This window comes from Chinchilla lanigera, unplaced genomic scaffold (assembly GCF_000276665.1).
Source record: "Chinchilla lanigera isolate Chin_1 unplaced genomic scaffold, ChiLan1.0 scaffold00028, whole genome shotgun sequence".
NCBI lineage: Eukaryota > Metazoa > Chordata > Mammalia > Rodentia > Chinchillidae > Chinchilla > Chinchilla lanigera.
The window spans coordinates 18,373,215-18,400,544 of NW_004955429.1; the positions used below are offsets into that span (position 1 = coordinate 18,373,215).

The 27,330-nt window shown below is 51.8% G+C and overlaps 2 protein-coding genes across 7 annotated transcripts in view; both read right to left on the bottom strand.

The window, feature by feature from the left end:
* Positions 1-2,981: 2,981 nt before the first annotated feature.
* Positions 2,982-18,503, bottom strand: LOC102022314 (uncharacterized protein ENSP00000372125). Of its 3 annotated transcripts, none has more exons than XM_013515472.1 (3): positions 18,346-18,503; positions 15,294-15,844; positions 2,982-3,952 (listed from the first exon to the last, which is right to left on the bottom strand). In XM_013515472.1, the coding sequence occupies exons 1-3, from the start codon at positions 18,412-18,414 to the stop codon at positions 3,586-3,588; spliced, it is 987 nt and encodes a 328-aa protein (XP_013370926.1). In that variant the 5' UTR covers positions 18,415-18,503; the 3' UTR covers positions 2,982-3,585. The 3 variants fall into 3 exon arrangements, with proteins under 3 accessions (XP_013370926.1, XP_005387174.1, XP_005387175.1); XM_005387117.2 differs by lacking the exon at positions 2,982-3,952 and adding an exon at positions 11,081-11,565 and having other exon boundaries at positions 18,346-18,491; XM_005387118.2 differs by lacking the exon at positions 2,982-3,952 and adding an exon at positions 12,485-12,744 and having other exon boundaries at positions 18,346-18,493.
* Positions 18,504-19,330: 827 nt separating this feature from the next.
* Foxm1 (forkhead box M1) overlaps positions 19,331-27,330 on the bottom strand; it is a 12,710-nt gene continuing 4,710 nt past the window's right edge. Inside the window, exons 3-7 of one of the 4 annotated variants that reach the window (XM_013515474.1) lie at positions 26,018-26,146; positions 25,124-25,168; positions 24,524-24,596; positions 24,193-24,368; positions 19,331-21,281 (exon numbers count right to left, since the gene is read on the bottom strand). In XM_013515474.1, the coding sequence (XP_013370928.1) occupies positions 20,256-21,281; positions 24,193-24,368; positions 24,524-24,596; positions 25,124-25,168; positions 26,018-26,146 (1,449 nt within the window). In that variant the 3' untranslated portion in view covers positions 19,331-20,255. The remainder of the gene's footprint in view (positions 21,282-24,192; positions 24,369-24,523; positions 24,597-25,123; positions 25,169-26,017; positions 26,147-27,330) is intronic. The other 3 variants (XM_005387119.2, XM_005387121.2, XM_005387120.2) reach the window with 3 other exon arrangements.

Below are 27,330 nucleotides of genomic sequence, written 5' to 3' on the forward strand. Positions count from 1 at the left end.
CTGAATCACCCAAGAGGCCCCTGCCTCCTTCTTTAGAGGAGTATGCTCCCTGGTGTATGCTCCCTGCTCTCACTGCAGGAAACACACTTGTTTTTTTTTGGTTTTTCTCCAGTACCAGGAACTGAACTCAAGACCTTGCACTTGCCAGGCAGGCGCTTTTGCCGCTGAGCTAAATCCCCAGCCCCTGGAAACACACTTGTTTTGAAAGCAGACAACAAATCTTTTGCACGGCCCTAAAGACCAGTCTTTGGACCCAAGGAAGCCATGGAGGTAAAGCCTCCGTCCCCTCCTTCACTTCACCTTTCATGGCACGGCTCCAAGTAACTGATAGTAGTAGTCATCACAGGATTGGCCAACTTTTTGGCTTAGAAAGGTCTTCCGGGACGTTTTCCAGCCTGATCTTACTTGTGCTCCCAGCAGCCTAGAGGTGATTTTTCTGCATTCATTAAAGCAACATGGTCAGCGCTTTCACATTGTGCCACGTTCCCCACCCCCTCTCTTTTTGTTCCAGTGCTGGGGACAGATCCCAAGGCCTTGCACATGCCAGGCAAGCATCTGCCACTGAGCTGCGCCCCCGCCCTGACATCCTCTTAAGTATTGTGCGGCCTGCAGGCCTTTCACCCACACTCCCACTTCCTCTTTCCCCAGAGCACTTTATTGGGTATAAAACCATCATCATTTACAATTTGATGCAGGCTTATCATCCAGACCATAATCAGAATTATATCATGGGCTATTTATGTTCTTTTCTGTTTGTATATCTGTTTGTTTGCATTTTTAGAGATTGAACTCAGGGCCTTTGTACTGAACTATATCCTCAGCCTTTTTTTATTTTTTATTTTGAGACAGAGTTTCACTAAATCTAAGTTGCCCAAACTGGGCTCAGATTTATGACCCTCCTGCCTCAGCCTCCAGAGTGCTAGGATTATTGGCATGCACCACCATGCCCAGCTTCTTTTTGCTCTAGATTCTCTGTGCTCCAAATCAGTGCTTTTAAAGTTGTAGGTAAGGGCTCGGGGTTTAGCTCAGTGGCACAGTGCCTGCCTGGCAAGCGCAAGGTCATGAGTTCGATTCCCAGTGCCGGAAAAAAACCCAAAAAACAAAAATAAAGTTGTAGGTAATAATCCTTTGGTGGCTTGTGGCCAGCATTTTTTAAAATGAAAAATAGAATAAAGTAAACTAGAAGATGTCAGAGTCCGTTGTTTACAGTGTACTGTTTTGTCACAGTTGTATGTGTAATATAAAATATACTCCACGAATCACTGCCCTCTGTTGTACCAAGCCACGGCAAATGGATCGGCCTGGGGAAAGGCCCACATCCACATTTCCCTCCCATAATGCAACAAGGGCAGGGTTACCGTTCAGCTCCCTGTAGGCAGCAAGGAAGACCCGAGAGGAACACTGCCTAGAGAAACAGGTGTTCATTCAATTGAAGAAGCAACCGAAGCATCTGGCTGCCGGCCTGCATTGGGTCTGGAGTCTGTCTTTACAGAAGCAAGGAAGGGGACAAAAGTCTCAGAGCAAGGCAGGGAGGGAGGCAGGGTGCTTCCGAACCTTGAGACCAGGTGCCGTGACAGATGTGTAAGCAGGCCCCTCCCCTCTCCCTGAGGGCGGAGTCACTCCAGAACAGTGAGGCCGGACAGCATGGGCGACTCCTTGCATCCTGGCTCTGCTGTAATCCATCCCAGGCTCAAAAATAGTTTCTAGCCTAAGAATCCCAGCTGCATGTTTCTGTTAGGTACACCTTTGTTTCTCTCCGTTCCTAATCATTATTTGAGAGAGTCAGTCCAACCAGAAAGACACCCAGGAGTCTAGCGCCTTAGCGTTTGAACTCTTCACGGTGAAGTGGAAAGAGTCTCTCTGTCTTTTTGCCTTGGCTCTGACCTGGCAGGGGAGTCAAGAAGAGCTGAAGTTCAGACGACCAGAGAGAAGGTAGCAGGTGCCAAGGAGGAGGGTAGCTGTCGAAGTAAGAATGAACGCTGGACAGGTGAACTCGGAGTGCATCCACTATTCCGTTAAAAGTATCCCTTACTTATTGTGGGCTGGTCAGGCCCAACATCTCTCAAATGAGTGGACAACTAAGGCTTAATGACATGAGACAATTGAAATGATTTTGGGGCTCCAGGAGGGTTCAAACCTATTACATACAGACTGAGGTTCTCTGGATTGACACAGACTTCCCTGAGCGGCCCATATTTATTAGGTTTTCAAATAAATGAGGAGGATACTGAAGAAAACGCAGGAATCTGGGCAGGACTTGGGAATCCCTTTAAGGACTTCTCCAAGTAACACATTATGTTAATTTAGGAGAACTGTGTTATCTCCAGGAAGGCCCTCCCTGCGGGAGTGAGATGCCTGCAGCTGCAGTCTCCTTGTAGTTAATTGGGGTTGGAGGCAAAGTCCTCGGCTGTGGCCTTATCTTGACCTTTGAGGCGTCACAGCTTCACAGGCCAATACAGGCCTCAGTGGTGACGAGGGACTCACAGAGGTTCACTTACTATGAGTCTGATGCACATCTTTAGACAAGGTGTCTAAGCTTCGGACAACTCACACGTAAACATGGAAAGCCAGTTGGTAAATAGAAATCCTGCTCAGAGCCGCTTCATGGTGGTCTCAGTCCACTGTGCAGGGGTGCTGCTCCAATGGCTGTCCTGTGGCCACCCCACCCCCACCCCGGGGCTCAGAGGCCCAGAGGCTGCAAAAGCAGATGGAGATGGATAAGCACGTAGAGTGTCAGAGGCTGGCCCAGGGTTTTGCACGGGGGATCAGTCTAACTGGGCTTAGAGGTGGGCTGGGGATTTAGCTCAGCAGCACAGCTCCTGCCTGGTAAGCTCAAGGTCGTGAGTTCGATTCCCAGTACCAGAAAAAAAAAAAAAAAAAAAAAAACCCAAAACTTCCCAGACCCTACGTAGGGAGACTGCAGTTTTCAAAAAAAACATAAAAAGTAAGAAAAAGGGGCTGGGGATTTAGCTCAGCGGCAAAGCACCTGCCTGGCAAGCACGAGGTCATGAGTTCGATTCCTGGTACCGGAAGAAAAAACAAAACTTAGAGGTCTGTGACCCAGAAAAGATAGCTAATAAAAGCTCTCAGCCTTAGGAACCAGACTTTCCCTCATAACTTTCCTGTTGTATGAATTACTGTCCTGCCATGGCCTTCCTTACTTGGCTGGGAGAGAATGTGTACAGAATTACAAGGGAGGACAGGTGCCAAAATGGCCGGTGCCCCAGGCTGCGGAGGCTTGGCGGTCTGGTTGTGGCAGACGCTGGGCCCCGGAGAAGTGACAGATGGGGAGGGGCAGGTAAGTGGTGGGGTGCCGCGGGCGCAGGTGGTGCTAGCAGTTTGCCTGCGGGCTTTGACTCTGCTGGCCGGAGCCAAGCCTGAGGTCTGTTCCGTTCTAGCCCTTTTCCCCAGCCCTGACCGGGCTTTGCTCTTCCTGGGGAGGGGGTGAGGGAGAACAGGGAAGCAGAACCCGGAGTCCTGGGCCTGGCAGGGGAAACTCCTGCAGCTGCTTGAGAAGCGGAGGAAGTGTGCGCTGAGAGGAGCGGGCCCGTCGGGGAGGGACCCAGCTCTCTGGGTTTCCAAGGGTCAGAACTGAGAAACCGAAAGAAGCTCCAGGCCCGCCTGAACCGCCCGGAAAGACCCTGTCTCGAGCAACAGAAATGTCGCGTCTCCAGGTCCCTGTCCTCGGGGCTTGTGCGTCCCCGCTGTGCTTTCTGCCTCGGCCCACACAGACACCTTAGCAGGAGGCGAAGCAGGGTCTGTAGTCCCAGCCGGGACGCGGGGCTCTCCACATCTACAGGAATTGTGAGAAAAGGAGAGGCTGGATCGGTGGCCACTGCTGCCCTCCTCAGCTCGCAGCCCTCCGCTGTCCACCCGATTCCCCACGGCTGAGTGTTGGCACCTCGCTGGGGGCAGTTGGAACGTCTTCGGGTACACATCTTGCTGGCAGAGGCTACACCCAGAAAGGGAATGTGGAAGAAATGAGAAGCCGCTGTCACTCATAGGAGGACTTGACCCCCTACCTGGGCCGTGGCGTCACTGCCTGCTGCTCCAGCCTGAGTTCCAGCAGCGGCACGGGAGCTGGGGCGCCACGCGCCACAGCCTGACCTGCGCTTCTGGGATCTTCCCTACCCTGTGGCTGGGAAGCAAGGGTTATGGCCACCACAGCCCCGACTCCCGGCCCACTTCCTGGCTGAGCTATAGTGATGTGCGTTCTCCTCTAACCCCTGGCCGACACAGCATCTAGATCTTGTCTTTACTCCCATGGCCTTCTAGCCACTCTTTGTTTAAATAACAATAGCAACAAAAAAGCCTTATGAGATTCATGCACCATAAATTCATTCTTTCAAAGTATACAACTCGGTAGGGTTTTATTTTTTGCAGCGCTGAAGATTGAACCCAGGACCTCACGCATGCTAGGCAGTGTTCTACACGGAACTACATCCCCAGCCCCAAATCAGTGGTTTTTAGTATATTCACAGAGCTGTAAACTATCACCAGGGTCTGACTGGAAAATACTTGTATTACCCCACCCCCATACACTCATTGGAGCCGCGCCTTTACCCCAGGTGCCTGAGGCGTCCAGCAGAGACCTGACTGTAAAGGGCCTTGTGCCCACCGTCACTCTGAGCACCAAAAGGACTGTGGACTCATGCAATCCCAGGAGAAAGGGCTGGGGTTGGCGCCTTCACCTTTGCCAGCCCTTTGATGATTCTCTTTTTAAAATGAGTGGGAGGACTAAACCGACTCTTCAAAAGTGACTTCTTTGCAAGTCATAATGGAGGCAAAACTGACTTGCAGGTAAAGGAACCCTAAAAAAGGAAACAGAGCTACACATAAGCAGAGAAAGATCAGGTCAGAAATGGAGAGCTGTTTCAAGGAATCCTCCTGGTCAGAGAAGAGCAGAACTTATGTTTTTGTGTTTGGGGAATTTGTTTGGATGGGTGCAACACTAGGGGTTAAACCTTTGCACTGAGCTGTACCCTGGTCTTTGTGTTATTTTGAGACATGATCTCACTAAGTTGCCTAGGCTATACTCAAACTTGTGATCTTCCTGCCTCAGCCTCTCCTAGTGCTAGGATGACAGGTATGCACCACATACCCAGCTCTTCTTAGGAAATTCAGACATGGGTAAGCAAGAGACCGCTCGAAATCACAGAAGACAAGTTCACTTTGGGATATATACAGATGTTTTGGTGGACTCTGGGATACATACACGTCATAAAGCAGTTTTTTCATTCCAAACATTTGCTGAGGATCCCCTGTGCATAGGATATATTACTAAAAGGTACTTCTATGAATGCTGTTTTTCAGCAGTTTAAAGAAGTAAAATGTAGCTGGGCATGGTGCTGCATACCTGTCATCCCAGCACTCCGGAGCCTGAGGCAAGAAAGCTGTCAGGAGTTTGAGAACTGTCTCAAAAAAAGCAACAACACAAAAAAGGTAAAATGTGTAACTCCTCTATGTGGTAGAACATTTTAAGGTCTATGAGAATATTGCAAGGTGCCTTGAGGAGGAAAGGGGGACAGGCCATTCCCTACTGGGGAAATGACCCCTGAGCTAGGCCTCTGAAGTACGTGGGACAGGAGCACAGGTAGAGGAACAGGACATTTACTGGGAATGGTTCCATAGGAGCGGGCGCCAGAGCTGAGAGCCCTCACCGTTTTCACCCTCACCATTCTGGTACGCAGAGCACTGTGAGGACCACGCGCTCACCTTCCCATATTATACTCTGATAGGGTGGGGGGGAGATGGAGAGAGATGGGACTACCCAGAGAAGATGGGTTGAGGCAGAAGGGGAGGTGGGGGATCCGTTTTTAGGCCCAAGTTAGGAGAGAAGTACCCTTTCTCCTTCCCATCCTACCTTTCATGAGTTGGTCCCCTAAGAGGCCTCTCCCCTTGCAACTGACCAGCAGAGCTGAAGCTTCTGTCCCAGCAGCCTTCCTGCTGCTCTGGCCATGAACCAGGCCCTGCACCAGAGGAGACCCCAGCAGCCAGCTCCGTGTCCCTCCTCTGGGCGTCTTTCGGATCACGCTGCAGCTGCCGGCTTTTGACATGACAGTGAGGCAAACAGGTCCAAGCGCAAGACCGGGCCAGTCAGTTCCTCTGTCTTCCGTGTCCACAGCCCTCACCCCAGCCTTACGTCTCAGTGAGAAAGGGGCACAAGCCAACCAGGGATCTCAGCCGTCAGGGACACAGAGCAGGGTGACGCCCAGGATCAAGTCACCGCTGCGCCCAATTCAGATCCCCAGTCTTGATCCCATAAGTACCCTCAGAAAATCTAGCAAAATTGCCCGCCTCCTTCCAAATATTCTGGACCTCCAGGCTCCAGCGAAGACTCTGGTCCTGCATTTCCTCAGTGCTTGTCTTCTTCCCTCTTCTATTTACTGATCTTTTTCCTGCTTTCACTCCCGTTTCTTCTTTCCCCCTTGCCTAAGCTTTGGGCCTGCCCTTGGCATTCGTGGACGTTGCCTCTCTTTTCCGGTTATACTACAGCTATAGGAACCGCTAGCTGTTGTCTAGGAGCCAAGTTGGGCTGCCTGGTGTCAGTGTTAATGAACACCCGGTGGAAATCATCTTTCCTGAAATTTGAACACTGGCGACAATAGCTACAAGTGTGTAGGCATTTGTGAGCTCTCTCCCAGGGCCTGCAGAGGAGGTGCTGGCTCAGGGCTAGCGCAAGATGGGCAACCATTGGAATAGACACAGAAACCTCTAACTACCATGACAGATAGGCAGTGGTAATTTCACCATCGTGCGAGGCAAAGAATAAATGCCTATGGTTCAACAGAGAGTACAACTAAGAACACAGCTCCTTGGTCAAGAAGAAGCATAAAGCCAAAGGGCTTGGAGCAAAAGAGTAGGCCAGGAGTAGAAACCATAGGCCAGGGCATGCTGGGAAACTGGGATGTGAGGTGAGGGCAGGCTACTCATAGGACCTGCGCTCTGATCTGTCATCTCAGGGAGCAGCAGTGGGGCATTTCAGAGCACAGCTATTAGGCGGCCAACGCTGGCAGACAGTACAGTGACGGACCTTGTCTGGCCATATGCTTGCCCCACATGATCCTCAGCCCTTCAGCAACTCAGTAGCCTGAAGTTGCCCTAGCAGCCTAGGTCATGGGACCAGGGCCGCCGGGAAGGGGTGATGTTGGCCCATACGTGGTCCTGAAGGCTTCCTGCCCTGGGATTATTAGTGTCCTTGAAGCTCATGGGATGAGGAGGGCCCAGGGTTTTCCAGGAAGCGGCATCTGGGCATGTGCAGGGAGAGGAGAATCTATTGATCCAGCTCTCTGCCTCCTCAGAGCTACACTGTGGGTGTGGGTAGAGTGTGGGCCCAGGCTAGAGGGACCTCCCAGCCCAGTCCACCCAAGCTTTGAACACCATGTGCTTTAATATATGGGGGGGATAGAAATGGGAGGTGTTCGTGGTTGCCAGCCGCATATGTAGCAGGCTGAGCTAGGAATTGCCTTGGTAGAATCCCCAAGCCCAGCGAATGGATGGCTGCTGTTGTCCTCCAGATCTCCGGGCCCACTGGAGCTCAGGAGCTTCAGGAGTTCTGCTTCTGCCTCCCTAGCTGAGCAACGGACAAGAGGCCCTGACGGTGTTCTAGTGACACTGCTGACAGGGAAGGGGCCACCCCAGAGGCTGGGGGAAGGTGGCGGATGGGATAGAAGCCCCAGTTGAGGCTGGGAGCTTGTTAGGTAGCCTGGGCCTGGCAAGGTGCGGGTGTAACGCACTTCCTTTCTGCCCTAGCTTAAGACCAGAGAGGGGAACTTGCTCTCAGAAGTCCCAGGAGCCTCCTTCCTCCGGCTCCCCACATGCCCCTGTTAACTCCTGAAGTGTCACCAGGGCCGCTCACTGGAGAGATGTGCCTGAGGAATAGGATGACAGCATGGGCCCCACAGTCCTGGCTTCTGACCCAGAGCCTCCTATTTTACCACCAGGAACACAGGGACTGTTTGATTTTGGGGTCCAGAGATCACTTCTTGATCGCTTGTCCACCTAAAAAAGCAAGGGCACTAGAGGCTTGCAGTATAGGTCGGGGCAGAGCACATGCCTAGCATGTGCTAGAGAGATTCTGGGTTTTATTGATTTTGCAAAAAATGAAAAACAAAACCCCGGCCAGGCACAGTGGTACATATCTGTAAACCTAGCACTTGGGAGGCTGAGGCAGGAGGATCACAAGTTTGAGGCCAACCTGAGCTATATATCAAGACTCTATCTCAAAAAAAAAAAAAAAAAAAAAAAATTAGAGCATTAGATTTCTTTTCTACTGGTCTGCTCAACTCTGACAGTGTTGGATCCTATGTAACGAGAACCCCTTCTTCCTACCATTATTCCTAATCCAGCACAGGGAGAATAGATTCTCCTCTGAAGTACTCAGGTAATTCTCCAACCCTTGGTTCTGCCCCCTTGCACACACACCTGCATGCAGCACATCAGGATGAGAGGTGGGGGTCCAGGAGTACTACATAATATAATTATAGATTTGGAGCTCAAAGGGAAGTGAGAAACTGTATGGTTCATGTGTATTATAATTATTTTTAATTTAGATGAAATTCACATGACATAAAATTTACCATTATAAAGTTTATATGCCAGCAGGATTTAGTTCATTCATAATATACAACTATCATCTCCATCTACTTTCAAAATATCTTTAATTTCCCCCTTCTCAGTACCTGGTATCTATCAACTTACCTTCTAGCTCTATGGATTTGTATGTCCTAGATATATCATATAAACGAGTCACAGAATGTATTAGTTCATTTCCCATTGCTGCCTCAAAATACCTGAGGCCAGGTATTTACAAAGAAAAGAGGTTTATTATGCTCATAGTGTTGGAGGTTTGAGAACATCATGCCAACATAGAATGTGAGGGTGATCTGGCTGTGACATCTGTCACCCCATTGATCGCCAGGGTTGATTTGGCTGATCTGGCTGGCTAGGTGGGTGTCCTCTTTCTCCCTCAACACTCCATGTGCGTCCCTCCCAAAGCTGCGTGCTTGGTCGAAGAGGACAACCACCCCCGATAGAGGAGGACCGTTCCTTGGTCAAGGGTATACGAATAGTTGCGCTCCCCAGCTAGAACCTCGAAACAAGCTCTCAAGGTTCATGCCAACATCCATTTGGCTCTGGTGAGGACTTCCTGGGCTGTGTCACACCTTGGATGGCATCGAGGTGGACGTGTGTGTGTGAGGGAGAGACTTCATAGTGACAGAAAGCCAGAGAGCGAGAGAAGCCCGGCTCCTGCTCTTTTATAGCAACTTTCTGAGCACATCTAATGCACTGTATCAAAGCAGCACTGATTCTTTCTGAGAGGTGGTACCCCGATGCCCTGAACACTTCTTGTTGGCACCAGCTCTTCAAGGTCCCTCTCCTGCCGCCAGGCAACACTAGGAACCATGCCTCCAACACACGTTTCTCGGATTTTCACAGTATGGTGCTCTGGTTACCACTGCCTTGCTCCAGACCGTTTTCATCACTGTCCACAGCAGAAACTCCATCTCCCTGAACAATAACTCCCCACCATCCACTTCCCCCAAGCTCCCGCCGACCTCTGCCCTACTTCATGAGTTTGCCGGTCCTCGGGATCTCATGTAGGCAGGAAAATACTGGGAAATGCTGTCTTTGTGTCTCCCTTTCTCCCTCCACAGCAATCCCACTTTTCACCCACACTGTAGCGCTGACCATTACTCCAGTCCCTTTAATGAAGGAACAATATTCTATGTACATTTTTATTCTATGAGCCACGATTGACAGCTTCATCCAGGGAAGACCTACGCTGTGCCAGACACTTTGCAAACACTTCACTTATTTATCCCACTTATTTAAAGCTTAGTGATTCCTCTTGAGCAGATGAGGAAACTTAAAGCTAGATGTTACGGTTTGTATCTAGATATCCCCTCAAAGCCTCATGTTGTCATAGGGCTTTTTCAGAGGTGGCCGGGTCTAGAGTGTGTGATGCTGGGATTAAGGATGTGTGGTTAGTAAATCAGTCCACTGATTGGTTTGGCATAGTTCTGGCTCAGATTAAGGGTGTGAGTGCTACACCCACCCTAGGGCCGGGAGTCTGCATACAATACAAGGGACAGCAAGAGGCTTGTCTCCCCCTTGGTGGATTTACTGTCTTCCAGTGCCATGAACTATTGCCCCCCTGCCTTGAAGCCAGCCAACTATGGACTGAAACTGCTACAAATTGTGAGCCAAAGAAACCTTCCCTCCCTAACTTTCAGTGTCGGGTATTTTATCTCAGCACTGACAAAAGGAACCAAGACAAGGGGAACTGTGAGTTTCCCAAAAGTCATACGGTTGGTTAGTGGTGAAACTGATGCCCAAACCCTGCAGCGTGGAGATTCCCAGGTGCCTGTGGGGTGAGGCTTGAGCAAGGTGGAGACAGAGAGGCCCGTGGGCAGGAGGCCAAGAGAAGCCAACTGGGACCGGCCACCTGCTCACAGAGAGAGGTGAAGCAGAGGCCCGCCATCCACCTACCCCTAATCCTCTCCACCAGGCCTCCGCCTCAGCCAGGGCCAGCTCCTTCCTCCACTCCAGGCGTGTCTCTGACTCCCCCATGGCAAAAGCTGAGGTCTGGACTCCACTGCAGCACAGGCGCAAGGCTCTCGGCTATGCCCCGGGGTGACCACTTTCAGCTTCACTCTCACTTCATTCTACTCCTGTGCTCTGCAGGGGCTGGGCTGGCCTTCCCGGGGCCTGACTCTCACCCTGAACCAGCCAGGCCTGACATCCACTCCCTGACCCCATGCAGGGGGACCCACACCCAACTACAATGTGTCCTGGTTTTGTCAGACAGCAGATGGTCCAGGGAGAGGTGAACTGAGGTGACTTTTGCCTGAGAGACCCTCTGCGCTCCAACCCATCCCAGGCTCATTCCAAACGCCTAACGGGAGTAGAAGTCACATCTTCTTACCCACATTGCTTATACCCGCCTCATTTCCTCCTCCCTTCCCTGGCTCCACCCTTAGGAACTGGGACACCCACTTGCTCTTGCTGCCTCAGCCACATTCACTGCCCCAGCCCTCCCCGCTACTGGGAGAGTCCTCTGAGGAAGAAACACAACAACTGAGATTTTCAGTGGCATCTTCAGGAGCCCGGGGTACAGAGTGACACAGGGCTGGGAGATGGTGCAGAAGCTGTTCTGCAGAATCCAGAGTCCTTCAGCGACCCTGAGGCTTCCTGCTCAAGGAGGTAGGCTGAGAACACAGGAACCCGGGGCTCCGTGTGCTTGCCGTGGTCTTCACCATCTGAAGCCTCTAAGCGTTTCCAGGCCTCCTTCTTCTCCTCCGCCCTGAGGCTTGGCTGAGCTGTGCCTTGGACGGATGGTGGAGGGGCACCGCCATGCGGTCATCTAGCAAGGCTTGGTAATCCTTTATGAGGCCCTTGCTCAGGGGCACACTGGGCATCCAGGCCAGCTTTAGCACCTTCTCCTGGTAATGAGGCAGAGGGTTTGGACAGGGCCAGTTCCTGGCTACAGCAGGGGGAAGGGAGTTGGGCAGGAGCGGGAGGCCCTGAGACTCAAACCATCCACCAGCTGATTTGTGCCGGGACCTGTGAGAGAGGGGCGAGAGGTCAAGACAGAGTGAAAGGCATGGTGGGAAGGGTGGGAGGGGATGGTGACCCTGTCTTCCACTAGCCGCCTGGGCACCAGTCTCTTCTCTCTCCTGCATGTCAAATGGTCTGCGCTGTGTCCTAGGTATGTGCTTTGGCCTTAAGCTGGTGAGGTCACATGGTGTAGCTGGCCTCAAACTTGTGGAGATCTTCCATCACAGCCTTCCGGGTGCTGGGACTACAGGTGTGCACCACCACAGTTGGTGGTAGCTTTTTTTAAACAGTTGAATGACTTGCAGGTTTTCTGCCACAGCGGATATTCCCATTTGCTGCTGTTGGTTTATTCAGGGGTTCTCAGCCATGACTGAACATTAGAATCACCCTGGGGACCTTTTAAAAGTACCACAGCCAGGGGCTGGGGATTTATCTCAGTGGCACAGTGCCTACCCGGCAAGCGCAAGGTCATGAGTTCGATTCCCGGTACCAGAAAAAAAACAAGTACCACAGCCGGGAGTGGTAGTGCAGGCCTGTAATCCCAACACTTGGGAGGCTGAGGCAGGAGGATCGTTGGGAGTTCAAGGCCAGCCTGGGCTACAAAGTGAGCTCAAGGTCAGCCTGAACTGCGTAGTCAGACCCTGTCTCAAAAAGACAAAAAGTAAATGAATAAATAAAAAAATAAGTAAATAAATGTACTACAGGGCAGAGGGGTGTAGTTCAGTAACAGAATGCTTGCCTAGCATGCACCCCCAGGCCAGCACCAAAAATAAAATACAAACCATGCCCAAGCTGTGCCCTGCATTATCTAAGTTAGAATTTCCAGGGTGAAGGTCAGTCTTTTTTTCTTCTTGCAGTACTGAGGCTTGAACTAGGAACTTCACACCAAGCTACTGTCCCTTTTAAAATTTTTTTGAGGCAGGAGCTTGCTAAATCGCCTTGGCTGGGCTTGATCTTGTTTTTTTTTCTTGTTGTTGTGTCTTCTTTTTTGAGACAGGGTAACAGGTTCTCCTCGCATTGGTCTTTCTTGTCTCCACCTCTGCACTTGTGCAACTCCATTGAGGTCCAGCTGAAACAGCACCTTCTCTGTGAACACCGAAACACTGCTGGAGGGGCTGGGACCGCAGCTCAGCGGTCGGTAGAGCATGAGCCTGCTCAAGTCCCTGGGTTCAGTCCTTACCATCACTGCCGACAAAAACAAAACGAAAAGCCTCACCCAAGATTCTCCTCCATGGTGCTCCAGGGGCCGTGCCCACAGCGGCACCCTTCCTCCATGGAAACGCCCTCTTGGTAATGACGCCGTTCCTCTCGCACCCCTTCTATATGCGCCATTTGTATTGGCTCATCTCCAATACATACTGGAGAAAAGTGAGGCTCAAAACACTTTTAAACACTGGGACATCATGGTGCATGCTTGTGATCCCGGTACTCTGGAAACTGAGGCAGGAGGGATGCTGTGAGTCAGCGCCAGCCTGAGCTACAGTGAGCTCAAGGTCAGTCTGAACTATATAGTGAGACCCTGTCTCATAAAACAACAATAATTTTTTTTTTTTTTAAGTTGAGATCCTAAGCCGGGCATGGTGGCACACACCTGTAATCCCAGCACTTGGGAGGCTGAGGCAGGAGGATTGCCACAAGTTCGAGGCCAGCCTGGGCCATATAGTTAGTTTGGGGCAGCCTGAACTATACAGCAAGGCCCTGTCTCAAAAAACAAAAACAAAACAAAAAGTTGACATCCTATAGCACATTTGTGACCTGGGGACTGTGTGCAATTGTGCAAGATTCTTGACTTCTCCATCTCTGATGCCCCATCTGTAAAATGGGGTTAATAAGTGTCTACTCAGTGTCCCAGGGGGTTAAATAATATAAAGAGATTAGATTCAACTATGGATTTTCTTTTTTTGTTTTTTTTTTGAGACAGGGTCTCACTATGCAGTTCAAATTGGCCTTGAGCTCACTTTGTAGACTAGGCTGGTCTTGAACTTGCAACAATCCTCCTGCCTCAGCCTCCCGAGTGCTGGGATTACAGGTGTGTGCCACCACGCCCGGCTAACTATGGATCTTTTTGAGCACAGTGCTAAGTCTTATTCACCTTTGGATCCTGCATTAGCACAAACTAGCCATCAACAGACTTCACAGCAAGTGTGGCAGAGAAGCCCTGAGCGGTGCCTAACGGGAGTCCCGCTGGGCAGGAGGAGGGGCTGGAGACTCGCAATCCCTTTCAATTCCTGTCTGCTCCAACCATTCCTCTTTACCCTTAGCAGGCTTTCTGCCCCACCAACCTTATCCTTGGCTTCCACATCAAGCGCCTAGGAGGGCCCGGCACATGAGGACACCAGCGTGCTCCCAGCAGTCTGGCTCACAGCAGCCCCTCCTGAATTTCTCCCTCCTGAGCATCTCCTCTTGGCTTGGTTCTTTTCCTTCCTCCTTCCTTTCTTTTCCTTCCTTCCTTCCTTCCTTCCTTCCTTCCTTCCTTCCTTCCTTCCTTCCCTTTTCTTTTCTTTTTTTTCTGTCTTCCTGTCCTTCCCTCCCTTCCTTCCTCTTCCTTTCTTTCTTTCCTCCCTTCCTTCTTTCTTCCTTGGCGCTAGGGAAGGAACGCGCTAAGCAAGCACTCTAGCACTGCGCCACACCCCGTCCCTAGCTCAGCTCTTTCACATAGTCACCAACCCATTGTTGTAGTTTTTGAGACCAGTCCTGCTATGCAGTTCAGGCTGTCCTCAAACCCACCATGAAGCCCAGCCTGGTCCCTGCCATGCTCCTGCGGAAACCTCTGAGTCCTGGGATTGCAAGCGTGTGACGTCACGCTTGGCTTAACTAACTCATCCTAGCCTCACTAGTGAGGGAGGTATCTTGGGTATTATGATACCCACTTTAACAGCCATGCAACTGAGTCTGGAAAAACTAAGCAACTTGCCAAAGTGATGCTTTGGATTAATTCCAAGCCCTCTGACCACAGCTTTCTTTCAGTTCTGTCCATTCATAATGGACTTCCTGGACCTTAACACTGTACTCCCTGCCTTGGACATGTAGTAAGTTTTAAGTGTTCTTTTCCCTGTTAAAAAATAATAAAGTTCTGGGGATGTAGTTCAGTGGTGTAGAACTTGCCTAGCACACACCCAAGGCTCTGACTTCAGTCCCTAGCACCACACACACACACACACACACACACTCACAAAACAATGGGCTTTCCTATAATTCCCACTCTCTCATGATGTGGGCGCTTCACAGACTGGTGTGGTTTTTAGTGTTATTTTTGTTGCTGTTGTTCGTTTTGTTTGGTTGGTTTTTGTTTTTTTTTTTCAGACAAGGTCTTGCTGTGCAACCCAGACTGGTCTTGGACTTGCAATCCTCCTGTCTCAGCCTCCTCAGTGCTGGATGGCCTGTCTTAGATGGCTATCTTGAGGGCAGGGTCTGAATCACATTCCTCAGGGTGCCGGAGTCCGGCTGGTGTTAATCACCGACTGGCACTCCACGCGTTTTTAGTTAAACAACTAAGTCTCTCCTCTGGCTGGTCTTGTCGGGCTGCGCGTCTTTCTAGCTACACGGTATTCTGAAAGCGAGGGTTGGCCGGGGTGCGGCTCAGCGCGCGCAAGGCTCTGGGCTGCGTCCCCAGCCCCGCAAGGAAAAGCACAAGGGGTGGACGACCGCGGGGAGCAAGACTGAAGGACAGGGTTAGACCCGGGAACAGGAGAGCGGGTGGGGCGGGGCGCACCCCCGGCAGGGGCTCATCTTACTTCCTGGGGCGGGCAGGGGGCAGGGCGTTGCCACGGGCGTCGAGCAGAGGCGCTCGCATCTCGCTCCTCAGCCGGAGATTCTCCGCTTCCTTCAGCTCCTTCACCGTCCTCAGGATCACCTGGTTCTTCCTGTTCCCGTCCAGGAAGATGGGCGTGCAGCCGATGAAGGCCAGGAAGTTGTTGGGCCCCAGCCAGGAGGGCGGCGGCACCGGGGGCTGCGCCGGCTGAAGGCGGGCAGCGCGGGCGTGCGTGAGCCCGCGCCAGACGTTGCTGTCGTAGGGCCTGTCGGGCCGCCTGGGGAAGGTGGCCGGCAGCCGGCCCACGTCCAGCCACGTGTGGAAGCCCCAGGTGTGCTCGGCGGCGCCCTGCCAGGGGCGGAGCAGCCGCTGGCGCACGGTGGACTTGATTTCCGTGCAGGGCGGCCGCCGCAGCGCCAGCTGGTGGTAGGCTCGCCGGGTGAAGCCGGGCGGCTCCCAGGTCCCCCTGGGAAGGAGGAACTGGCGCTGAGCCCACGTCTGGTACTGGGGAAGGTGTTCATTGGCACGGACCATCTAGGAAGAGAAAAGGGGAGCCTGGGGCTGGCTGTGCCCGCGGGGACACCGCACGGGGCCAGGCCCGAGCTCTGCTCCCCAGGCCCGAGCTGCACGGCTCCTCCAACCCAGGGCTCGTCCGGGGACACAGCGGCCGGGCAGGGAGCCGCCAATCCTGCCGGTCTTGCCCCCCAGAAATAATGGCACTGTTTTCCATCTCCTGGGTCCTCTCTTCTCGTTCCCTGGCCATATTTTGGCCTTGGTTTCCCCCATCTCAACTTCTACTCCTCATCTTCGGCCCCCTCCGCGTTCTGATGGTCCCACATTCCTGCCCACCGCCTCTGGGGGCGGGTCCCCGACAGCCATTCCAGAACGATCCCGCCAGTGCTCTTGGTGACACTGGTAACACATGGAAAGCTTTTCTCCAGAAGCGACAACAGGCAGTTTTCCACCCTGGCATCCCAGACTCCCTCTATTACTCCACTATTTCGCTCTCATTAGCAGTGCCTTTGGCTTTTGTTTTCCTGGTGGCATTGATGACTGGGCCCAGGACCTTTGCACTGAATTTTTATCCCCATCCCTTTTCACATTTTTTAAATTTTGAGACAGAGTCTTGCCTAGTTGCCCAGTCTGGGCTCCAACTTTCAATCCTCCTGCCTCAGCCTCCCGAGTGCTGAGAGTACAGGCATCCCTTACTTTTCATTAAAATGCAAGTATAGCCGGGCGTTGTGACCCACACCTGTGACCCCAGCACTCAATAAGCTGAGGCAGGAGCTGGGGATATAGCTCAGCCGCATAAGTCCCTGCCTCGCAAGTGCAAGGTCTGGAGTTCGATTCCCAGTACCAAAAAAAAAAAAAAAAAAGCTGAGGCAGGATTGCCAGGAGCTCGAGGTCAGCCTGAGCATCAGTTCAAGGCCAGCGTGAACTGCAAAGTGAAACCCTGTCTCAAAAAATTTTTTTAATTAAAAATAAAATGCAAATATAGAAAGCATCTACAGCTTAAAAAAAAAAAAAATGAAAGCATCTACAAGTTAGCCCATTGCCTTTGCAGCCTCTCCCCATTGGAGGTAAACGGTAGCAACTCTGCGTCAGCAACGGACGCTTACAGGTCCCATTACCCTCACCACTCCATGAGCAAGTCTTGGCACTGTCCCTTCGATGGTCTAGAAGTATCCCCCAGAGCCCGTGTATGCCACTTGGTCCCCAGCCTATGGCGCTGTGGGTGGTGGTGACACCTTTAGGAGGCAGGGCTTAGTTGGGGGAAGTGAGGTCGCTGGCAGTGGCCGTGGAGAGGGCTGTGGGATCCTGCCCCCGTCTCTCGCTGCTTCCTGGCTGCCAAGGTCACAGGCCTCCTCCACCACGTGCTCCCACCACGATGTCCTGCGCCACCACAGGTCCACGCCAAGGGGGCCAAGCGATTACACACAGAAACCTCCAAAACCATGAGCCAAAGTAATCCTTGCTAAAGGGAAACTGTCTGAACACATGGCGGACTGGGACCTGGGCCAGCACGCAGTGAGACAGCCTTGCAGAACATAGGCATAGCCTGTGTCCTGGCCAGGACAAAACGTCTTTTAAATGCCTTTCTTTTTATCCTGGGACTTTTTTTTTTCCCCAGGATGGCGCTGACCTCAGCGCCCCAGCTGGCTTAGATCTTCTGGCAATCCTCCTGTTTCAGCCTCCTGAGCGCTGGGATTATAGGTGTATGCCACCATGCCCAGCCTCCCTGTAGTTTGGCCCTTGTCCCCTAAGTCATTTCTACAAATGGGCCAAGGGAATGTGGTACAGGCTGAACATCCCTAATCTGAGAATCCGAAATGCTCAGAATCTGAATCTTTCTGAGCATCACATGGCATGACAAGTGGAAAGTGCCACACCTAATTTTTCTTGTTTGTTTTTCCAGTACCAGGAATTGAACTCACGATCTCATGCTTGCCAGGCAGGCGCTGTGCTGCTGACCTAAATCCCCAGCCCCCACACCTAATATTAAACGATTGGTCAGTGAAACACAGGCACAGAGCTGGGAATGGTGGCACACGCTTGTATCCCAGCACTCGGGAGGCTGAGGCAGGAGGATCGTTGTGAGTTCAGAGGCCAGCCTGGGCTACAAAGTGAGTTTAAAACCAGCCTGAACTGCATAGTGAGACCCTGTCTCAAAAAGACCAAAAAAAAAAAAAAAAGCCACACACAGGCACCCTAAAAATGCTGAATAAATGACTTGAAGGTGAGGGGCATAATGTACATATGAAACACATGAATCTTGTGTGTAGACTTGGGTCCTGTTCCCAGGAGATCTCATTCATTATGTATATACAAACATTCCCAGATCAAAAATATCCAAAATCCTAGACTTCTTACACCAAGCACCTCAGGCAACAGAAGAGGCAAGGCCTCTAACTAGGCATTTCCTCATGTCTGAGCCCTGCTTCCAGATTGCAGGGCTGAGAACAGAATTTACACCCTGGGAGACCTGCTGCCCAGAGGGCCAGCCTCCAGCCCAGCCAGAGAAAAAGGTGGACTACCTGCAGGAGAGGTTCTCTGCGACATGGATCACTCGGCCCTCGGAGTGACCCTGGTGGGTTACCGGCCATTCTTCAGGGCTCTGAGCCAGGAGGGCCGGCTTTGTGAGGAGCCCTTTTGGGCACCATTGTTTGTTACTGGAGTTGCTATGGTGACACTTCCTGACTGCTGATGCAGGGAGGAGGCCCTCAGCTGTCACCTGAGGCTCTTCAGTCCCTGGGGGCCCCTGCCTGTCTACTGAGACAGGTGCAGGGGCCGGGGTGGTGACTCTTGTCAGTTCTGGCTACAAAATAAGATGACAAAAACTGCTTCAGGAGTGACTTGCAGGAACGCTCAGGGAGGAGAAAAGCTGGGCAGGCCTCTGGTGGTAATAAGACCCCTGCAACAGGGCTCTCCTTTCCCTAATGCACCAGAGGTCCCAAGGAACAAAGCTGGGATGACAGGGAAGAGCTGGGATGTCCAGGAGAGTACTGGGAAATCCGCAATTTCAGCACCGGAAACGGTATGGGAGAGAGCCAGGCATAATGGTGCATGCCAGTGACCCCAGCATTCTGGCAGGCTCAGGCAGGACTGTAAGTTCAAATCCCGCCTGGGCAACTTGGCAAGACCCTGTTGCAAAGTAAAAAAACCACTGATGTAGCTCGGTGCAAAGGCCCCGAGTTGAACTCCCAGGAATGGAGGGAGGGGACCCACGTGGGGCCCTGGCACACTCTCCTTCAGTTGCTCCCGTGGGCAGCTGCAGGCCTTGCCTCATCCCGTTATGCCTGATCATTTTTTTTTGTCTTTTTGAGACAGGGTCTTGATACGCAGCTCAGGCTGGCCTTGAGCTCACTGTGTAGCCCAGGCTGGTCTCGAGCTCACAACTATCCTCCTGCCTCAGCCTCCCAAGTGCTGGGATTACAGGCGTGCGCCACCACACCCAGCCGTTACGCCTGATCATCAATCCTCTTTCCATCCCCTCCAGACCCAAACAGAGCAGAGACCAGCTGTTCCACCCCGGTTTTTATTCAGTAGGTAGATGTGGTAGTGTTCTTGAGCTGGCTCACACAGGCAGCCAGCTAGAGCCTAGGGTTGTTCTTTGCAAAGCTGAGTTACAAACTAAGGACACCAGGCAGGTGAGGGGTCCTTCCCGCCTTCTCAAGCCTCCACCTGAGTCCTCGTCCATTCCAGTCTCCCTGGCATGATTAAGGACATTATCAGAGAAACGTCGTAATGGGGCACATCTGGGGACCACTGTGTCAGATGCATCCATTCTATCTCCAAATTCAGTTCTTGACACAACACAAGACCTTTTAAACCAAATTTCTTCTTGCAGGAAAGCTGACTTGGAAATGCTGGGAGGTGGGAAGGAGGGGGAGTCTGAGGGCCCCTGCCCAGCAGACACGTCTGGGAGAAATGTCTGGCTGCCCACAGTAAAGAACCCTCGGGCCTGAAGAAACCGTGCACTTCAGGACCATCCCCTCTAAATGCAAAGCGAGGGACAGAAGCAAACCACAACTCCCCGTCATCTTACCCACCTCCAAGATTCATTTACAATTGGAGGGTAATTTGGAGAATTTATACCATCTACAACGGCCACCCCGCAAGCAGGGACAGCAGACTACAGGACACAGAACGGAAATGATGCGGGGACTTCTCCATCCCTTCCCACTACTGCCTCCGCACTGCTGCCCTTCAGCTCCTGGCAGGGAGAGCAGACGAACCTTTCTCCCCAGAGACCCGCTGCACACCCTACTTTTGCAAAGATCCCAGCAGCGGCGGGGTGTGACTGCCGCCTTTGCATCACCAGGCTGGTGGAGTCCCTGCCTGCAGTCCTCGGAGGGTGTGGCATCACCGAGCCCGGGACTGCCCAGCCACTCGAGTGCCTGAACAGTGGGTAGCTTGAGCTTCTACTGTAAGGGTCAAGTGGCTTCTACTGTAGTTCAGGAATGAACTGGGACCAGTTGATGTTGTCAGGGCCCAGGGGGTCTTCCTCCAGGCCAGGGAAGCTGATGTCCAAGAGGATCTTGCTCAGGCTGTCGTTCATTGTGTCCAGAACGAGGCCTTCTGTCAGAGAGCGGTTGCCTGAAACGCTGGGAACCTGTGGCTCTGGGGAGCCCGGCTTGGGGACTTCCGGATCTGAGGGGCAAGAGCTGCTAAAGGGGTCAGAGGCAAGGTCAAAGGGCTCTGAATTGAGGAGCTCTCGGGGTGAGTCAAAGAGGGGAATGCTTTTCAGTGGCGTGGTGCTCAGATCCATCAGCCCCAGGGAGTCAGGCAGGGCCCCGAAGGTGCCCTGGGGCGCCTGTACCGGGCTGAAGTCCAGCCCCCTCACTTTGCCGGGAGGTGTGAGCCTCCAGGCTTCAAGGGTTTGGGGGAGGAGAGATTTACTCGGGGTAGAGGCGATGGGCAGCATCTCCTTAATGGGGGTCTTGAAAGGTCCTCCCTCCTCCTGGGGGCAGCCAAGCTGCAGGGCAGGCTCCGTGGGCTCTTCCAGGACACGGGGCTCGGCAGCTTGTCCAGACATGCTGGGGCCCTCCGAGAAGACAAGCTCAGGTTCATCCACACGGGGAGGTAACAGGTGCTGCTTCCTTCGAGACCGGCTCATCTCCCTTCTCTCCCTTCGTTTAATCACCAGCATTTCTGAGACCCGCTGCGCTGGGGACTTGAGCTCACTGTAGGACCTCTTGGGCCTGGGGGTGGGAGAGCAGGATGAATCCTCCCAGGAGTGAGACGCCTCTTCCTTGAAGGACAGACATGGAGAGGGCCACTCCTCCAAGGGAGGGCTCTCCACCTTGATGGGTCTCCCTAGGGGCAGCGTGTCCTCCCCAGGCTGCGTTTCTTCCTCCTTGATAGACTGAACCGGAAGCAATGGCAACAGCCCGTCTCCCAGCAGAGGTTTCTCCTCCTTCACTGGTCCAGCGGCAGGAAGAGGGGCTACACCCTCGTCAGCCAGCAGTACCTGAAAGGGAAGCGGGGGTGAAATAAAGGGATCGTGTCCAACCCGCTGCCACCAGGCAGGACAACACACGTGACACACTGGTGTTTGCTCCTCTTGTTTCTTAACGTTGTTTGTTTGTTTACTGTGATGCTGAGGGTTGTATCCCAAGCAAGTGCTCTCTACCACTGAGCTACACCCCTAACCCTTGTCTTTTTTTTTTGGTACTGGGAATTGGACCTCACGCTTGTCACGTAGGCGCTGTGCTACTGAGCTGAATCCCTGGCCCTCTTTTGTCTTTTTAAAGCATTAAAAAATTTTAAGTAGGAGACTATAATATGTAATGAAGGTGGTACTTTCATTCTGGGGTACAGATGAGAGAGCTGCGGCCAAGGGTGGAGCTCAGTAGTAGAGCACACACTCAGCAAGCACGAGGCCCTGGGTACAATCCCTTGTGCAAAAAGGAAAAAAAAAAAAAAAAAGAGAGAGTATTTAATCTATTTTACACTGTATACAAAAACTTTTTTTTTTTTTTGGCTGTGCTGGGCATTGAACCCACGTATATGAAGAGTTAAATATAAAAATTAAAATCTGAAAACCACACAAATCCTCAAAGAGAATTTAGGAGACCACATGCACAATCTGAGGGTGTGATGACCTTTTTTCTCTCTCTCTTTTTTGAGACAGGGTCTTGCTCTGTAATTCAGGCTGGTCTTCAACTCACTATGTGCCCCAGCATGGCCTCAAACTCATGGCAATCCTCCTATCTCAGCCTCCCACTTACTGGGATTACAGGCATGTACCACAATGCCTGGCAGACCTTCTTAAACAAGACTGGAAGCCCAGAAGGTGTAAAAGACAAATTTGACTCTATATAAAAATTTAAAATTTTACCGGCCACAGATAGTATAAACAAAGTTAAGAAACAAATGATGGAAAAAAAAAACAAACCAGCAAAATATCATTGTAAAGGACAGAGGTTAATGTTTTAGCCACAAAGACCTCTCACGATAAGATGTGAGACCCTTCAGCAAAATGGGCAGTGTCCATAAAGGAGCAGCAGAAGCTGCCCCAAGTGACCAGACTTAAGGAGACGGTGCTCAAACTTACTTATAAAGATAAAATTAACGGGGCTGGGGATTTAGCTCAGCGGCAAAAGCGCCTGCCTGACAAGCGCAAGGTTGTGAGTTCGGTTCCCGGTACCGGAGAAAAACCAAAAAAAAAGATAAAATTAACGAAGAGATAGTCACACACACTGGACTGGAAAATAGTACAAAGACTAATAACAATTGCCGACAAAGATATAGCTCTTGTCATCTATTGCTGGTTGAAATGGAAATGACCACAGTTGTTCTGGGAACACAATCTTACAATATTTACTACATAAATTTAAGGTATCTGTCCAATCTCATGTCTGGGGCTCTATCCCACAGACATGAAAGTAGCAGTAAGAGTGTTTACACAGGGCAAAGCCCTAAAACCAAACATGCCCACAGACGTGGCACATGGAGAAATTCATATGGCCACACCATGAAACATGTGGACATAAAAAAAAAAAATGAATTGATTCAGAAGAACTTTTGTGTGTTACAGCACTAGAAAAAGACAGGTGGGGCTGACTATGGTGCACACCTATAATCCCAGCTCTCAGGAAGCCAAAATAGGAGGATGGCAAGTAGGAGGCATAGGCGGGCCAAAGCCAGCCCACCCTAGTGCAACCTTGTCTCAAAAAAATAAAAATAAAAACAAAAGTCAGAGGAAAGGCAGGCCTGGTCACACGGGCACTTGTAATCTCAGCTACTCAGGAGGCTGAGGCATACATCTCAAGTTTAAAAAAAAAGATGTAGAAAAGTGTGTGTATTGTGATCACCTTTTCAATATTCTGTGTTGTATGTACACATACAAAATGACTAGCACTGTATATACACATTATATTAAAGGCATGGATAAAATACAGAAGAAAGCATATGAAATTGCTGACATCTGTTATCTTGTTTTTCTTTCTCTCCTTTGAAGAGACAGGGCATTGCTAAGTTGCCCAGTCTGGCCCTGAACTCCTGGGCTCAAATATTTGCAGTGCTGGGGACTGAACCTACGACTTCATACGTTAAGTTACATCCTACCCCTAAAAACATTTTTGAATTAAAAAATTAAAGCAAACCCAAGTTTCTCTAAACTCAAATCCATACTATTTCCATTTCACTGAAGGGAGAGAGAAGTCTTTCACTTTGGTTATACCTAGCCCTGCTCACAAAACCATCTCCTGAGTGCTATCCCAGACGTGATTGACCACAGTGAGCCCTGAGCTAACCCACCTCACCTTCCCCCAAACAGACCAGAGGTGCTGGCCCAGGCGCAACTGCCCCCAAGTGGACACCTGGCAACATCTGGAGACATTTTCATCGTCACACCCGGGGGTGCTACTGGCATCTAGTGCAGACAACAACGGATGTGCAAGACCACACCCTGCAACCCCTCAAAGAATTCTCCAGTCTAAATGTCAATAGGACTGGGGCTGAGATGCCCCGAGCGAGGGGGAGCACGCGCGCTGCACCCGGCAGGTGCACACTGGCATTCCCGCCTCCATGGCACTGCCCAGCGGCATCCTCTTGCCTCCCCGTGGGCTGCCGAGCTCCTCTTCAGTCCAGGCCCCGTCCCCTTGTGAACACGGCCTGGACCCTTCTAGCCAAGGGATCGCTAATCTTATACTCACAAACGTATCGGGTGTCTATGGGCTGTCTGACACCACTTCTACTGTAATCCAAATGTTTTCTTAGCTCCTATCATGTTACTAAAGTCCCTGTTTTGGTTTTGTCTACACAACTAAGTTTATAAACTGCTCAAGAAACACGTGGCAGGGCGTTGCCCAAGCTGTCGGTGTAACACTTTTAATCACTGGAGTGTCTCGGCAGAAAGACAGCGAGCACTCACTCACCTTAGGGGCAATGCGGACTCGCTTGCTGTGGCGGGCTAGCTCTGAGCTCATGAGTGAAGCCGCCAGGGGCAGCGGCACCTTCACCGTGGGCTGCAGCACCAGGGACTGGTTCACGGGGAACTGGATGGGCACCAGGTACGAGTTGACCCGTGGCAGCAGTGGCTTCATCTTCCGCCCTAAGAGAAAACAGAAGAGATTAGGGGCGAAGGGCCAGGGTCCACCCCTACCTGCTCTCCTTCTCTTGGCTCAGAACCCTTCCTTTGAGCTGGGAACAGAATTTCTGGGGCCGATTCCCTAAATTATGCCCCCTAACAAGGCCTCCCACACTCACGTGCACCCAGTGGGAGTTCAGTTTTGATGGTCACATTCCGGCGGAGCTCGGCATTGGGCCGCTTCTGCTGCTGCTTGTGGCGGATGGAGACAGAAAGAAAGCTGAGTTCATCTGAAGGGACAGGAGACTCCACCAAGCTGAGCTGGGGCCCTTGGGCTAACCAACAGCGCAGAAAGAAAAAGCAGGCCTGGGGGCAGACGCGGCTGAGCACAATCTCCCAAGCCCTGCTTCTGGGGAAGGTGGACGTCATACCACACACCAGGATGGGCCTCCACCGCCCCCCAGGCCTCACCGTCCCCCAGGGATGCTGCAGAGTGGAGCTGTCTGGGTGGCAAAGAAAAGCCAGGCAGAAAAGTGAGAAAACAAAGTGCCATCAGTGGCGTGTCCTCCTCTGTGCTGCCCGTGGAGGGGAAGGAGACATGGGCAAGTGCAGCAGCCACGTGTTCCTCACTCCCGGAAGCCTTGGGACGCTGTGGGGCTGGCAGTCACACAGCCGTAGGCTGCCTTCCCTGGGTCACAGCTTGGTTCTGTCCATGAAAGCCATGCTAAGCGGTGAAAGCGAGCAAGGCCAAGCCCCGAGCCAGGGGGAGAGAATCTTACTGATTCCAAGTGCTCGGGCGATTGTGGAGAGCCTGGGTCCAGTGGCTGCGGCAGCCAAGCATCGTGGGAGAGAAATGAGATGAAGTATGAAGTTACCGTCAGCGTGGTCAACCTGACCAGACCGGGAAGCAATCTACTCCCCATGGATGCCAAGGGACAAGCTGGCCAATGTCCTTCCCAGATGGATGGCACAGTTACCAGCAGCCAAGTCCCAAAATAACAGCTTCTTTCCAAAAAGATGCTGTGGTGGCTCAGTTTCTGGTCTCTAGCCCAAAGGTTTTTTTTAGAACAAAGTTTCCAGTCTTTCTCTGTAAGAATCACCTGAGATACTTTTAAAAATACAAATTCCTGTGGTGCACACCTGTAGACCCAACGCTCAGGAGGCTGAGGCAGGAGGAGTGCTGTGAGTTCAAGGCCTGCTTGGGCTACATAGCCAGACCCTGTGTCAAAAACAACAACAAATAAAATAAAAGTTTAAAAACTCCTGGTCCGATCAGATTCTCTAAATCAGGAGCCCCACAAGAGGGGCCTGAATGCTATAGTGTACCACGTGTCCCAGGTGATTCTTATTCATGGGAAAGCTAAGGAAACAATGCCCTGAGAAGTCCTCTATTTTACATCACAGTGGTCTTTCTTTTTTTTTTGTTTTTTTTTTTGTTGTTGTTTTTCTCCGGTACCGGGACACAGTGGTCTTTCCATGTCCCTGTCTATCACAAAAGTGTGTCCTTCGGTATTTGGCAACTGTACTTAATTCAGCAGGTTTTATGCAAGTCATTAACTGGGTGGCCCCTAGCCTTCCCCAATCAAACAGAGCGTCCCCAGGACAGCTTGTCCCCCGAGACGGCCACACGACTTCCAACACTGACCCTATGTGGGCGAGACCAAGATACGCACCTTAAACACCTGGTCCAGAGTCAGGAATCTGTTTGCACTGGGGTGAATGGTCCAGAAGGAGACCTTGCCATTGGCGGATGTCTCTCGAACAAACATGTCATGGAGAGAAAGGTTGTGGCGAATGGAATTCTGGAAGAGAGAAAGGCAACCGGTTGTCAGCTACTTAGCATTCAGAAACATTGCCTTTAAAGCTTATGGACCTCTCTCTCCCGCTGAGCACAGGCTTTGTCACCTAAGCTGTCGGCACTGATTCACTGGCACTGCACACTGCAGAGTTGACACCTCAACCACACCCACCTATTCCATCGGGACAAGGAGAGCGCTGGCTGCTCCTTAGGTCAGTGATAAAGACCTGGGCTGCCTGCCGGCCCACTCGGCCACGGGCCAGAAGCCGCCGCGCCCTCCCGTTCTCCATCACAGTGTAGGGCCACGGTGAAAAGGAGAACCTCGAGCATGAACTTTACAGCCAGCAGCTCTGCCTTGATGTCCGTGCGGGGAGTGGGGACGGAATGGCCAGGGGGCCCGCAGGCCAGGCCTGTGTCTCCCACAGCCAGACACTCGGTCAGCTCCTACCGCCACGTGGGGACAGGAGCAGACTGCTGGTCAGCCCACGGCCCACGGAGGAAGGTCTAACAGTACAGGAGTGGAACCCAGCTCTGGGGTCTAGGGACACAGCCATCTGGGAACCAGATATGACCAAGCCTGGTACCCATGGCCAGGCTGGTGATGGGCTGGGTAGGCCAGGTTCCAGCATCGAATATTAGCCAAGAGGAGAATGCACATTGGTCCCAGCAGAAGTTGAGGAAAACATCTTTCCTGACAAATCCCATTTCTTTTCTTTTTTTCTGTCTCTCTCCCTCTCTTTCTTTCTCTTTTATGTGTGTGTGTATGGGCGTGTGAGTGTTGCTGGGGATCAGACCTAGGACTTAGCACACGCTGGGCAAGTGCTCTGTCTCTGAGTATATGCCTCTGAGCAAATCCTACTTCTACCCAAAAGACCAATGAAAGTATTTTATTTTTGTTTGAAACAGGGTCTCATTTTATAGTTCAGGTTAGGGGGCTGGGGATTTAGCTCAGCGGCACAGCGCCTGCCTGGCAAGCACAAGGTGGTGAGTTTGATTCCCGATACCAGAAAACAAAACAAACCAACAAACAAAATATAGTTCAGAGCCGGGCATGGTGGCACACATCTGTAATCCCAGCACTCGGGAGGCTGAGGCAGGAGGATCGTTGTGAGTTCGAGGCCAGCCTGGGCTACAAAGTGAGCTCAAGGTCAGCCTGAACTCCATAGCGAGACCCTGTCTCAAAAAGAC